Source organism: Helianthus annuus, chromosome 14 (assembly GCF_002127325.2).
Source record: "Helianthus annuus cultivar XRQ/B chromosome 14, HanXRQr2.0-SUNRISE, whole genome shotgun sequence".
Lineage (NCBI taxonomy): Eukaryota > Viridiplantae > Streptophyta > Magnoliopsida > Asterales > Asteraceae > Helianthus > Helianthus annuus.
The window spans coordinates 125,765,089-125,777,305 of record NC_035446.2 but is presented as its reverse complement, the minus strand read 5'-3'; the positions used below and the strand labels follow the sequence as shown (position 1 = coordinate 125,777,305).

Sequence of the window (12,217 nt, the reverse complement as noted above, 5' to 3'; positions counted from 1 at the left end):
TGGAAGGTAGGACAGAGAACATATGGTGTACACGTGCCACGTTAGCACACACACCGTGTTTGGCCCAATTGATATATATCACGCATTACTTGTGGGTTATTATTATATTTTTATTGGTTTCTGAGTTTACCATGATAAGACAGCCCTCTATAGAATGTTCTGTTAATTTTTATTATTTCAGCTTAGGTTGGTTACGAGCTAAGGTTAAGAGTTTGTGCGTGGCCCGTAGATTACAAATTTGGTATAATTTAAGTCGTTAAAAAAATTGTTATATGAAATTTAATTATAATATTTATACAATATTTTGTTTAGAGTAAATTGCTAAAATCATCTATAAGGTTTTGTCATTTTTGATAGTTTCATTCAAACAGCTTTTTTATACTATATTATTCTTCACTTTTGAAGTTTTTTATGCCATTTTTATCCAAACGTCTAATATTTTTGCCAAAATCGTCCTTGAGCTTTAGGATTTTTTGTCATATATATCCAATTTGACAGAAAAAATAATCAAAATTAGACGTTTGGATGAAAATTGTAAAAAACCTAAAAGTGAAGGGCAATATAATAAAAAAATTGTTTTGGATGAAATGATTTTGTTTAATATATTTGTAAGAACGCCTCATATTCATAGTAACTTGTCCATTTTACTGGATGCGCATTAGTCAAATGATGAACTGACGATATGATGGATCTGATTATAAAACATTTGACCGTCTAGTTACCTAATGTCACGCACCGTGAAAGCATTTGCGTACTTGAATTTTTTTTTTTTTTTTTTTTTTCACTAGTGTCATAAACTTAAGTTTTTTAAGAGGTTTGTAAAAATAAAATACTTTTAAGTGGGGTTTGAGGGTTGTAAAAACAAAATACTTTAAGTGGGGTTTGAATGCCAAAGTTTTGAATAAGTGAAATTAAAATTACCAGACCAACTATGAGTGGCTTTGGAGACTAGTGCTTCGAGTGAGACTTGAAACTATGACAGATAAGTGAAAAAAAAAAAAAAAAAACAATATCAATATCAATCACTCTTTTTATATGTCAGCTTTGATTTTATTTTTGGCTGGTTGTTTATATGGTATTCAAGATCGTTCAATTTTTTACAATATACATGACATACAAATTTTAAAAACCTATCCACCCGTACGTGCAAGAATTCATGATGACTTCTGATCATTGATCAACTAAGGACACACGTCATACATACACTATAACTTATATGAGATACATGGTTTTTACCTTTTTATGAAAATATCGAGTAGAGTTGAGGATGGTTCCGAAAAACGAAAATAATGGGTATCGGTACCAGTACCGAATATAGCCAGTATGGTACTGGTTCGATACCGGTATTTGGTACAAAATGCTCATCCCTAATATCGAGTGTTAGTAACAACAAAACATACAAAGTAACAGATTTCATATTTACTACAATGATATCAATAGACATGTATTCCCATCTATACTATATAATAAAAGAAAGGTGTTTTGGGACACTTGTCATTCTCTCATTTAATTGATTAAAATTATTAATAATACTAATAATAATAATATTTAATCTAAATTAATACAAATTCTTATTATTAATAATTTTTTTTTGTTTAGGATAAATATAAACTTTGTAAAGTTAAATGTAAATATGAAATAAAAAATTTATGACAGGTGAGTATTGGTGAAAGTTGTGATAAGATATATTTATGTTACGGTATATTAGTAATATTAAATTAAATATTAGATTTAATATTAATCTAATCTAATATAAAATTAAGGATACCCGATAATATGGATAGAGTTAAATTAGATTAGATATTATTAGTTATTAATCTAATATATGTAAGAATTATTTACCAAAGGTTTACTTTATTATACAAAGAAACCTGTTTTGAGACACTTGTCATCCTCTCATTTAATTGATTAAAATTATTAATAATACTAAAAATAATAATATTTAATCTAAATTAATACAAATTCTTATTATTAATAATATTTAATCAATCTAAAATCTAATCTAGTACAAATTTTTATTATCAATAATATTTAATCAAATCTAATAAGAATTCAAACGAATTCTAAAGTTGATATTAACTTTCAAATAATTAAAAAAAATCCGCCTAACATCACAAATGTTTATGTTAAATTCTTTAATTAATTTGTTCAACAATCACTATTATCTTTATCATTCAGTACGGTTAACCTATTTATCATAATACAACTTCCCACCTATTCAATCATATGATTTTTCAATCTTATACTAACTAAATAAATAAAGATTAATATTCAATCTTATCCTACTTTAAATATAAAAAAAATCCATTAATTTAAATTAATATTCAATCTTATCCTACTTTAAATATAAAAAAAATCCGTTAGTTTTTTTAAATATATTTTTTTTATTATTTGGTATATAAAATCATATTTATTCAACCCATGTAATACACGGAGGTTTTTAAAAATATAATTTTTTTTTATTATTTGGTAAACAATGTTACATTTATTCAACCCGTGTAATACAATGGTTTTAAAGATATAATTTTTTTTATTATTTGGTATATAATATTACAATTATTCAACCCGTACAATACATATGGTTCTTATAGATATAATATTTTATTATTTAATATATAAAATTACATTTCTTCAACCCGTGCAATAAAGGAGGCTTTTAAAAAGATAATGTTTTATTATCTATATATATATATAAACATGATAAATAAGGGCTGATGTGTCATGATATAAGGGCTTGGAAAATGATGTGGCATCACCATAGGCACTCTAGAATTTGGTTTTGGCTCCAAAATTCGGGTCATAAAAATTTGTGTATATGGGTTAACGCGGGATCCATTTCCTTTAATTTTGACCCGACTTCCATTTGTATGATATCTGTGTTTCTTTTCCAAAACCCTAGAGAGCCTCCATCTCCATTCTCCTCCTGTCGCTCTCATCTTTTCCCGTTCCATTTTCACAACCCTAACCAGTTTTCAACGCCGTTCGTCCCTGATTCTTCATCAGACTTCCATCATCAACCTCTTAATTCAAAAAATATGTTCGTGTAATATGTTCGATGAACGTGTTTACGAGATTAAGCGTTTGATTCTGAATGTTTTCTGGTTTTACAACATGAAACAGTGGAGATTCGAGGAAGTTTGGGGGTTTGAGAAGCTAGGGTTTGTGGATTTGGTAAGTTTTTTGATCTATAATCTAATCCATGTATGTTTTTTCGTATAGAGATGGTGCAAAACCTGAGGTGATTGATTAATTTAGGGTTTCACGATACACAATCATCCATCCTTGATGACAATTTAATTTATTTACATTTATATTAGTTTGATGTTTTTTTTCTTTGTATGATCTGTGTAGGATTGTTTTCGAAGCCCTAAATATCGATATACATTTTCCTTCTGGTTGAAGCCTCTTAAATCCAAACATTCAAGCATCAGGTACAAACATCTTATAAGAAAATTCGTTGCAGTTTGAAGGTCTATTGTACAGCTCATACGAAGATTTGTCAGGTACTTTCATTTGTTTGGGTTGAATCCATTCCTACTCAATGTTATTGGGTTGTTTACACTTTACATATGTAGCATCTGTTATACTGCAGGAGAACTATTGCATTCTATTCTATTTTATAAAATCTAAGTTTGGTATGTAGATTGGTAATTTCATTTTTTGTGCACTGTTATTGTTTCTAAATCTTAGATGTCAAGGAATACTAGATGTTTTTTTTTATTTCCTCTACTAATTTGGATTTTGGTTTTAATTGTGGTTTAATAGTTGTTTCGATGAGTTAGCGTTTGAAGAGCATCAACAATGGTGCCTTTACTCGAATTCTCCACACTCTATTTCATTGTTTATTTTTTCTGTTATGGTGGTTCGTATTCTACTATAGAAGAAAGATTGGCAAGGAATGAAGGAAAACAGGAATCATCGTCATTGCACTGTATTTGGTGACAATGAAGAAACAATGTTATTAAATCTTGTGATGGGAAATTGAATTGGTGAATTGGGCATTGATTGTTGAAATGATTTGTTTTATAGGTAATTCTCGAGGGGGTGTTAGTTTTGTTGGGCAAGATGCATATGAGGTGGGAGATTGTTCATATAGATACGATGGGTCGGGCTCGAACCCGAGTTTGTTTACGGAAAAACGAGTTCTTGATGCATTTGATGATGAGTATGGTGGTGTTGTTGTGAATCCGGAGAAGCTACCGTTTGAGACTAAAGTGTTTGCGTCTATCCTTCGGTCGTCTGTTTCGGTTTGGAGGACAGAGGTGAAGTTTGTTCATACTGATGCTAAATTGCTAATGTTTTGCTGATAGAACTTATTCCCAAATTACCCTTTTGTCCTAGGCAATTGATGTATTTCTTGATTCCAATTGCAGGGTAAGAAAGGAATTTGGCTAAAGTTGCCTGTAGAAAAATGTGATCTTGTTCCTATAGCAGTAAGGGTATAGCTTCTGCCTTTTATTAGTCTTGATGCTTAGATGTTCTTAAATTATAATTCTTATTTTTATTTTTTAATGGAATTAAACGAGCGATATATTTGTTATAGGAAGGGTTTCAATACCATCACGCGGAAACAGGATACGTTATGATGACATATTGGATTCCTAATGAACCATGTATGTTTCCTGCCAATGCTTCCCATCAAGTAGGAGTCGGTGGTTTCGTGATCAATGACAAGAATGAGGTGTGTGTGTATATATATATATTACATGTAAAGTGACATGCTAATCATGAATTTGTACAAGTTTTTATAAGAAAAAATTTCGGATGCAGGTTCTTGTGGTTCAAGAGAAACATTGTGCACCCGAGCTTGTCGGGCTTCGGAAGCTACCAACGGGCTTCATTCTTGAGGTGCGCATTTTTATAAGTTATAACTAATCTGATTTAATTTCTACACAACCCATATAACATTTTTATAACATTTTTGATTTGGTGTTGACCATTCGGAGGAGATTTTCACAGGAGCTATAAGAGAAGTGAAAGAGGAAACTGGGGTAAGAATCCGTGATTAACTATGATGTATCGCAGTATCAGCTGAATCGAAGTCTAACGTTTTCCGCTACATATTGTTTTTCAGATTGATACCGAATTCTTGGAAGTTATAGCTTTTAGGCACGCGCACAATGTGGCTTTTGAAAAATCGGACCTGTTTTTCATCTGCATGTTGAGACCAGTTTCAAGTGAGATCAAGACCGATGATCTTGAAGTTCAAGCAGCCAAGGTAAAACGATAGATTTTGTCTAGAGGTGTTGATTTCTGACACGACACGAAAATAGTCAGGTTTGGGCTATCATATCTAACACGTTTAATAAACGGGTCGTATTTAGGTTGACGTATTTAATTATACACGTGGACCCGCCAAGCCTTTTAACATGTTTACAACTTGATTACTACAAGTCAACCTGTTTGACTCGTTTAAATGTATGAGTCGTGTTTGGGTTACATGATTTAAATGTGCCTAGGTTAGGGCTAGCGTCTTTGACACGAATAAATACATGAGTCATATTCGGGTTCAACTATTCAACGCAATAGGAATTGACAGTTTGACGCCCCTAATTTTGTCTATGAATAAAATATCTGCACAAGCAGACATGAGAATCAAATATCTAATATTTTTTATAACATTTTTGATTTGGTGTTGACCATTCGGAGGAGATTTTCACAGGAGCTATAAGAGAAGTGAAAGAGGAAACTGGGGTAAGAATCCGTGATTAACTATGATGTATCGCAGTATCAGCTGAATCGAAGTCTAACGTTTTCCGCTGCATATTGTTTTTCAGATTGATACCGAATTCTTGGAAGTTATAGCTTTTAGGCACGCGCACAATGTGGCTTTTGAAAAATCGGACCTGTTTTTCATCTGCATGTTGACAAAAGAGTCAGGTTTGGGCTATCATATCTAACACGTTTAATAAACGGGTCGTATTTAGGTTGACGTATTTAATTATACACGTCGACCCGCCAAGCCTTTTAACATGTTTACAACTTGATTACTACATGTCAACCTGTTTGACTCGTTTAAATGTATGAGTCGTGTTTGGGTTACATGATTTAAATGTGCCTAGGTTAGGGCTAGCGTCTTTGACACGAATAAATACATGAGTCATATTCGGGTTCAACTATTCAACGCAACACGAATTGACAGTTTGACGCCCCTAATTTTGTCTATGAATAAAATATCTGCACAAGCAGACATGAGAATCAAATATCTAATATTTTTTTGTTGCGTAGTGGATGGCGTTGACGGAGTTTGTTGAACAACCGTTAATCAAAGGAGACAACATGTTCAAGAAGATCATAGACATGTGCATTGCTAGGATCGGGAAGCGCTACTGTGGATTAGCTGTTCATAAAGTCGTTTCCAAGTTTGACAACAGACTATCTTCCTTGTATTATAACGTTGTTGACGATCAAAAGTTTCTAAGATACGGAAACCATTGTACCTGGATTGCTATTTTGTGTTATTGTTGATGGACCAGTAAGAAGAATACGAGGCTGGCATCTTCAATTTCCATTTCTAAGATACGGAAACCAAAAGCAGCCCTTCATGGTTCGAGAAGATTCAAAGAACTGTGAGAATATTCTGCAGACCGTTAACCCCTTTTAGACGCCCGTAGATATCTGGTAAAACTGGCCTCTTTTAAATTTTAATAATTAATATGTAAAGATACAATAAAAAAGTTCTTTTAAAACATTTCTACTGCATGTGCCTGTTCTCAACATTTTTTTCTAATTGGGTATCTGCATTTGAGCATGCTAAATTTGTTCATGGGTTGAATTCATGGCCTTTGTTTATGTACTCATGAAAATACCACTCATTAAAGCCTTGGATCATTTGGATACTTTGTTGGGCTGTTGAATGACCCGTATGAAAAAAAAATAACTTTTTAATAACCAAATATCTTTCTTCCATGACATGTTGATGCGACAATGTCTCAAGTTAGGTAGTTGGAGGCGAGAAAAAAATATGGTCGCTATGAGTAATCGTTTAAGTATTTGATGCAGGTTTGGGGTATGAATACATAAATTTTACGTGCGTTGAATCCTGGTGAGAATTTTAAATTTTACATGCATCGTGCCCTTTGAAATTGGAATTGGAACTGTTCGTTTTCAATTCATGTTGTCATTTGGGAACAATTGGGGGGGGGGGGGGATTGGTAACAGTCTAATGATCAAATTTTAATTGTTAAGAAAATTATGCATCTTCCTTTAGTACAATTGCATGTTTAAAAAGAAATTTTTAAGTTTCTTATGTTGTCGTAGTGTCGGATTCTGAGTAATTTATGTCTTCTTCATTTACGGCTGCTTAGATAGAAGTAATGATGTCTTTGATCTATGCCAAATCTCCGAGGTGACCAAAAGGTCTGGTTGGGCAACCTGGGTAACGGGACAAAATAGGTTAGGTTTTAAACGTGTCATTTTTGTATGGGTAAAAACGGATTGGCTGAGTTGGGTTTTTTTTTTTTTTTTTGCTAACGTGCCTTTTCTTTTTTACTTAGTGTGTTAATAATATGAGATTACTGTTGCATTAGGCTTTAATGATTGGCTGGTATATATAAACATTGTATGCCTAGAGGTAGGGGTGTTCAAAAAAATCTGAATCCGAAACCGAATCCGAAATATCCGAAAACCTGTATCCGAAATATCCGAATTTTCGGATATCCGAATTTTCGGATATCCGAAAATCGGATAATCCAAAAATTCGGATTCGGATTCGGATAGTGATTTTGAGAATTTTCGGATAATCGGATTATCCGAAAATATCCGAAAATTTAATTTTTATTTTTTTCGGATATCCGAATATTCGAAAATATCCGAAGTATCCGGAAAATATCCGAAGTATCCGAAAATATCCGAAGTATCCGGAAAATATCCGAAGTATCCGAAAATATCCGAAGTATCCGAAAAATATCCGAAATATCCGAAAAAATATCCGAAAAATGTCCGAAGTATCCGAAATATCCAAAAAAATATCCGAAATATCCGAAAAAAATATCCGAAATATCCGAAAAATATCCAAAATTTATATTCGGATATCCGAAACTATCCGAAAAATCTGGTTCCAAATATTAAAAAATAATAAAAAAATAAAAATTAAATAAAAAATTGGATATTCGGATATCCGATTAGATATCCGAACCCGAATCCGAAATTTCGGATATCCGAAAATCGGATATCCGAAATTTCGGATTCGGGTTCGGATGTCAATATTTCACTATCCGAAATTTCGGATATCCGATTTTCGGATATCCGAAAACCGAATTATCCGATCTTGAACACCCATACCTAGAGGTTAAACTTATAGATTTCCACTTGCGTACCCCACAATGAGTAGTATTCATGATCTTGATTTAAAGGTAAAGATTTTGTGGTTTTCCCTGTAATATTCTCTGTATGGTGTCTCGGTTTTTTGTTTGAGGTTACAGGAAACAGAGGGCTCTATTATTCATCCTGTTATTCCTCTGTCAAGTGAAAAAGTGAATGAGCATGAAATCTATCTTCTTGAAAATGGTGAGGATTGTTTGATATATATCGGAAGCACTGCGGATCCTGATACAATGAGGAAACTGTTTGGCATGAAAATAGTCAGGTGTTGATTTCAAAGGGACTCGACTATCTTTAAATTGTGTATCCACTGTATCACTAATTTATGTAACATGAGACTTTGTATTTTATTTTATTTGTACACTTAATATTTATTTTAATAGTTTTCTCCAACCCGGGTAGCACCCGGGTGATAACCTAGTTTGTTATATAAAATTCATTTATTCAACCCGTGTAATACACGGGGTTATAACCTAGTTATAGTTTATAAACATTAAAAGTTAACGCATAGATATGGCGTACTTCTTACGATATGATTGATTCTTTTTATATTTTTAAACTACGTTAAAGATATGTGTATTATATGCATAATACAATTAAATATTTCATGCATTATGGGTACTACATAATTATTAATGAGAAGATATCAATAACAAATATCAATTATTACTTTGTTTAGTAGGTTGATGTGACATCGTGTTTTGGAATAGATTCATAACTCAAATTATATATTACTTTGCCTACTTGTCGGACACCCCTTCGATTTATTATTATCCTTAGAAGTATCAAAGATATTTAATAGAAAATTTTTATCACGCATGTGTAACACACGAATAATACAAGTAGATTATAGATAGAGTAAATTACAAGTTTTGTCTTTTATGTTTGCTTCAAATTTCAGGCGCTGTCCTTTAGCGTAAAAATTGACAGGCGGTGTCCTTTACCTTTCAAAATCTTGCACGTTTTGTCCTTTAGGCCAAACCCAGTTAGATTTTTTAGTTAAATCTAGTCATGTGCAAGGCACATGAGGGCACTATTGTAATTTCAGCATTCAAGGGGTTGTTGTATAAGATAAATTATATCAAGGGGCTATTATAACAAAATAATTTAAGATATTATTTTTATAACCATATATATATACATATATATATATATATATGTGGTTCTCATTCTAGCAGCCCCCTATATATATATATATATATATATATATATATATATATATATATATATATATATATATATATATATATATATATATATATATATATATATATATATATATATAGGGGTCCGCTAAAATGAGAACCACCTCGAGTTGTAAGAACCGTGAGAACTACACCGTACGGGGCGAGGAGGACCAATTTTTTTTTTTCACAAACGTAGATGCGTGTATTATAAACACATTTGAAAAAAAAAATTCAAAAAAAAAGTTTTTGAGCACCACAAGTGTATGTTTACGGGTACCGTAAATTTTCCGGTAGGATTTACGGTACTCGTAAACACAAACTTGTGATGCTCAAAACTACACACACGGCATTTTTTTTTTGAATTTTTTTTACAAATGTGTTTATAATACACGCATCTACGTTTATGAAAAAAATTTTTGGTCCACCTCGCCCCGTACGGTGTAGTTCTCACGGTTCTTACAACTCGAGGTGGTTCTCATTTTAGCGGTCCCCTATATATATATATATATATATATATATATATATATATATATAGGGGAGGGTTTAAATGAGAACGCTAAATATTTGTGAGAACCGTGAGAACAAATGAAAAAACCATGAGAACTTGGTCAAAAACAATTCAAATTCAAAATTTTTTTCTATACTTATCATTATTATTCGAATACAATGTTAGAAATTCAATTTACACGTTTAAATTTACGTGAATTCATAAATAAAGAAAATTTACACATGTGTAAGTTTGCCATTTACACATGTGTAAATCTGCTATATTTACACATGTGTAAAAAATCTAAAAAGAATGATTTTGAAATGAGAAATGAATTATTTGATGTTATAAATTCTTGTTTTGATGTTGTATCTTAATTACAATGAGGTTTGTATAAAAAAAATTGGTTTTGATTGGTTTTTTCATTCGTTCTCACGGTTCTCGCAATATTTAGCGTTCTCAAGATAACCCTCCCCTATATATATATATATATATATATATATATATATATATATATATATATATATTTCTGAAATTAGGAACCACTTATCACCACCATCTTCCACCACCACCACCACCACCCTTCACCGCCACCACTACCACCTTTCATCATCTACAACCACCATACAATCAGACCAAATTTGCCCATAAAACAAGTATCAAATTCAGCCCATAAACTTGTGCAGATATAAACCCCAAAACAAAACAAAATATATTTCAAAAATCATATGATAAATCAAAACAGAGGCCTGGATTTTAATAGTGCAGATTCAATAGATCAAGTCCACGGCATCGGAGATTGTGGAATAGTGAAAAATCACCGCCTTCCACCTCCCACCACCAACACCCACCGCCGCCACATCCCAGATCGAAGATTCAACGGAACAACGTGTGTTTCCGGCGAAAGAGAAAGGGGTTGTCGGCCTGCTTCCGGCGAACTCCGATCGACGATGGCAAACCCAGATCGAAGATTCAACGGAACAACGTGGTTTGGTGACGTTCACATTATTTGTCCGGATCTTGTTGTTGATCAGAATTCAGTTGGGCGCTGAATTTAGAGATGTGTAGAACCGAATTCACCTCTCGGATCTTGTTGCAGTTCCGTTATCAACCATGAAGTGTTTATTCATATCTCCCACTGTGTAAACATGCTTCCCAGATTGTTGTTGGTTGTCTGTAGTGGTGCGGTGGTTAACGGTGGCTTGGAATAAAAAATATGGTGAAGGATAGTTGCAGGTGTTCTTTTGATTTTGTGTTTTGAGTTGATAATATAGAGAGAGAGAGAGAGAGAAAGAGAGTAAAGAGAGCAGGGCATGACGGCTGCAAATAGGGTTTCATATCTTTTAGGAGGTGTGTGAGAGAGAGATAAGAGAGAGCTGAGTTTTGTTTTTTTTTTAAATATCTTTTTATTTTTTACACAATAGTCCTTTGATATAAGTTTTGTTACACAATAGTCCTTGAGGAGGTGAAAAGACAAGAAAACCCTCATGTGCCTTGCACATGACCAAACTTAACCAAAAAAATTAACTGGGTTGGGCCTAAAGGACAAAAGGTGCAAGATTTTGAAAGGTAAAGGACACCGCCTGTCAACTTTTGCGCTAAAGGACAGCGTCTGCAATTTGATGTAAAGATAAAGGACAAAACTTGTAATTTACTCTTATAGATATTATTATATCCTTAAAGATTAGGGCGGACCTAGTAGGCTCAAGGGGTGGTGTTTGAATCACGAGTGTTTTTCAAGACATTTTGACATCAATGCCCATGAAGTTTCACACTTAAAAGAAGAAGAGAAGAAAGTAGATTGACGAGTGGAGAGCATGATATATTTTGACAATTGGCACACTCTAGACAAAAGATCAAATACAAAGTATCCTATCGTACAAAACGTACGAATGGAGTGGAAAAGTAAAAAAAAAGACGGTGACATTTTCAGAATTATTTTACTCATAGAATAATTAACAAAATTACTCTACGGATGATCCTGTAGGGTAGTTTTGTAAAATAATCTTTTAGGGTAATTTTGACCTTGTAGAGTAATTTTATAGAGTATCATAATTACTTTACAAACGATCTTGTAGGGTAATTTTGATCTCTTAGGGTAATTTTGATCTTATAGGGTAATTTTGTAGAATATTATAATTACTATATAAATGATCTTATTGGGAAATTTTAATCTTTTAGAGTAATTTTGATCTTGCAGGGTAATTTTGATCTTGTAGGG

The 12,217-nt window shown here is 32.6% G+C and overlaps 1 protein-coding gene and 1 long non-coding RNA gene across 2 annotated transcripts; both read left to right on the top strand.

Moving 5' to 3' along the window:
• Positions 1-3,801: 3,801 nt before the first annotated feature.
• On the top strand, positions 3,802-11,048 carry LOC110909308 (nudix hydrolase 8). The gene is made up of 11 exons (XM_035983072.1): positions 3,802-3,931; positions 4,030-4,262; positions 4,374-4,439; positions 4,544-4,681; positions 4,771-4,848; positions 4,941-4,991; positions 5,075-5,218; positions 6,229-6,436; positions 7,530-7,546; positions 8,424-8,587; positions 10,742-11,048. The coding sequence occupies exons 1-11, from the start codon at positions 3,802-3,804 to the stop codon at positions 11,046-11,048; spliced, it is 1,536 nt and encodes a 511-aa protein (XP_035838965.1).
• On the top strand, positions 5,644-5,825 carry LOC110909309. The gene is made up of 2 exons (XR_002575337.2): positions 5,644-5,694; positions 5,778-5,825. It is a non-coding gene; the product is annotated as an uncharacterized LOC110909309 (long non-coding RNA).
• Positions 11,049-12,217: the final 1,169 nt, after the last annotated feature.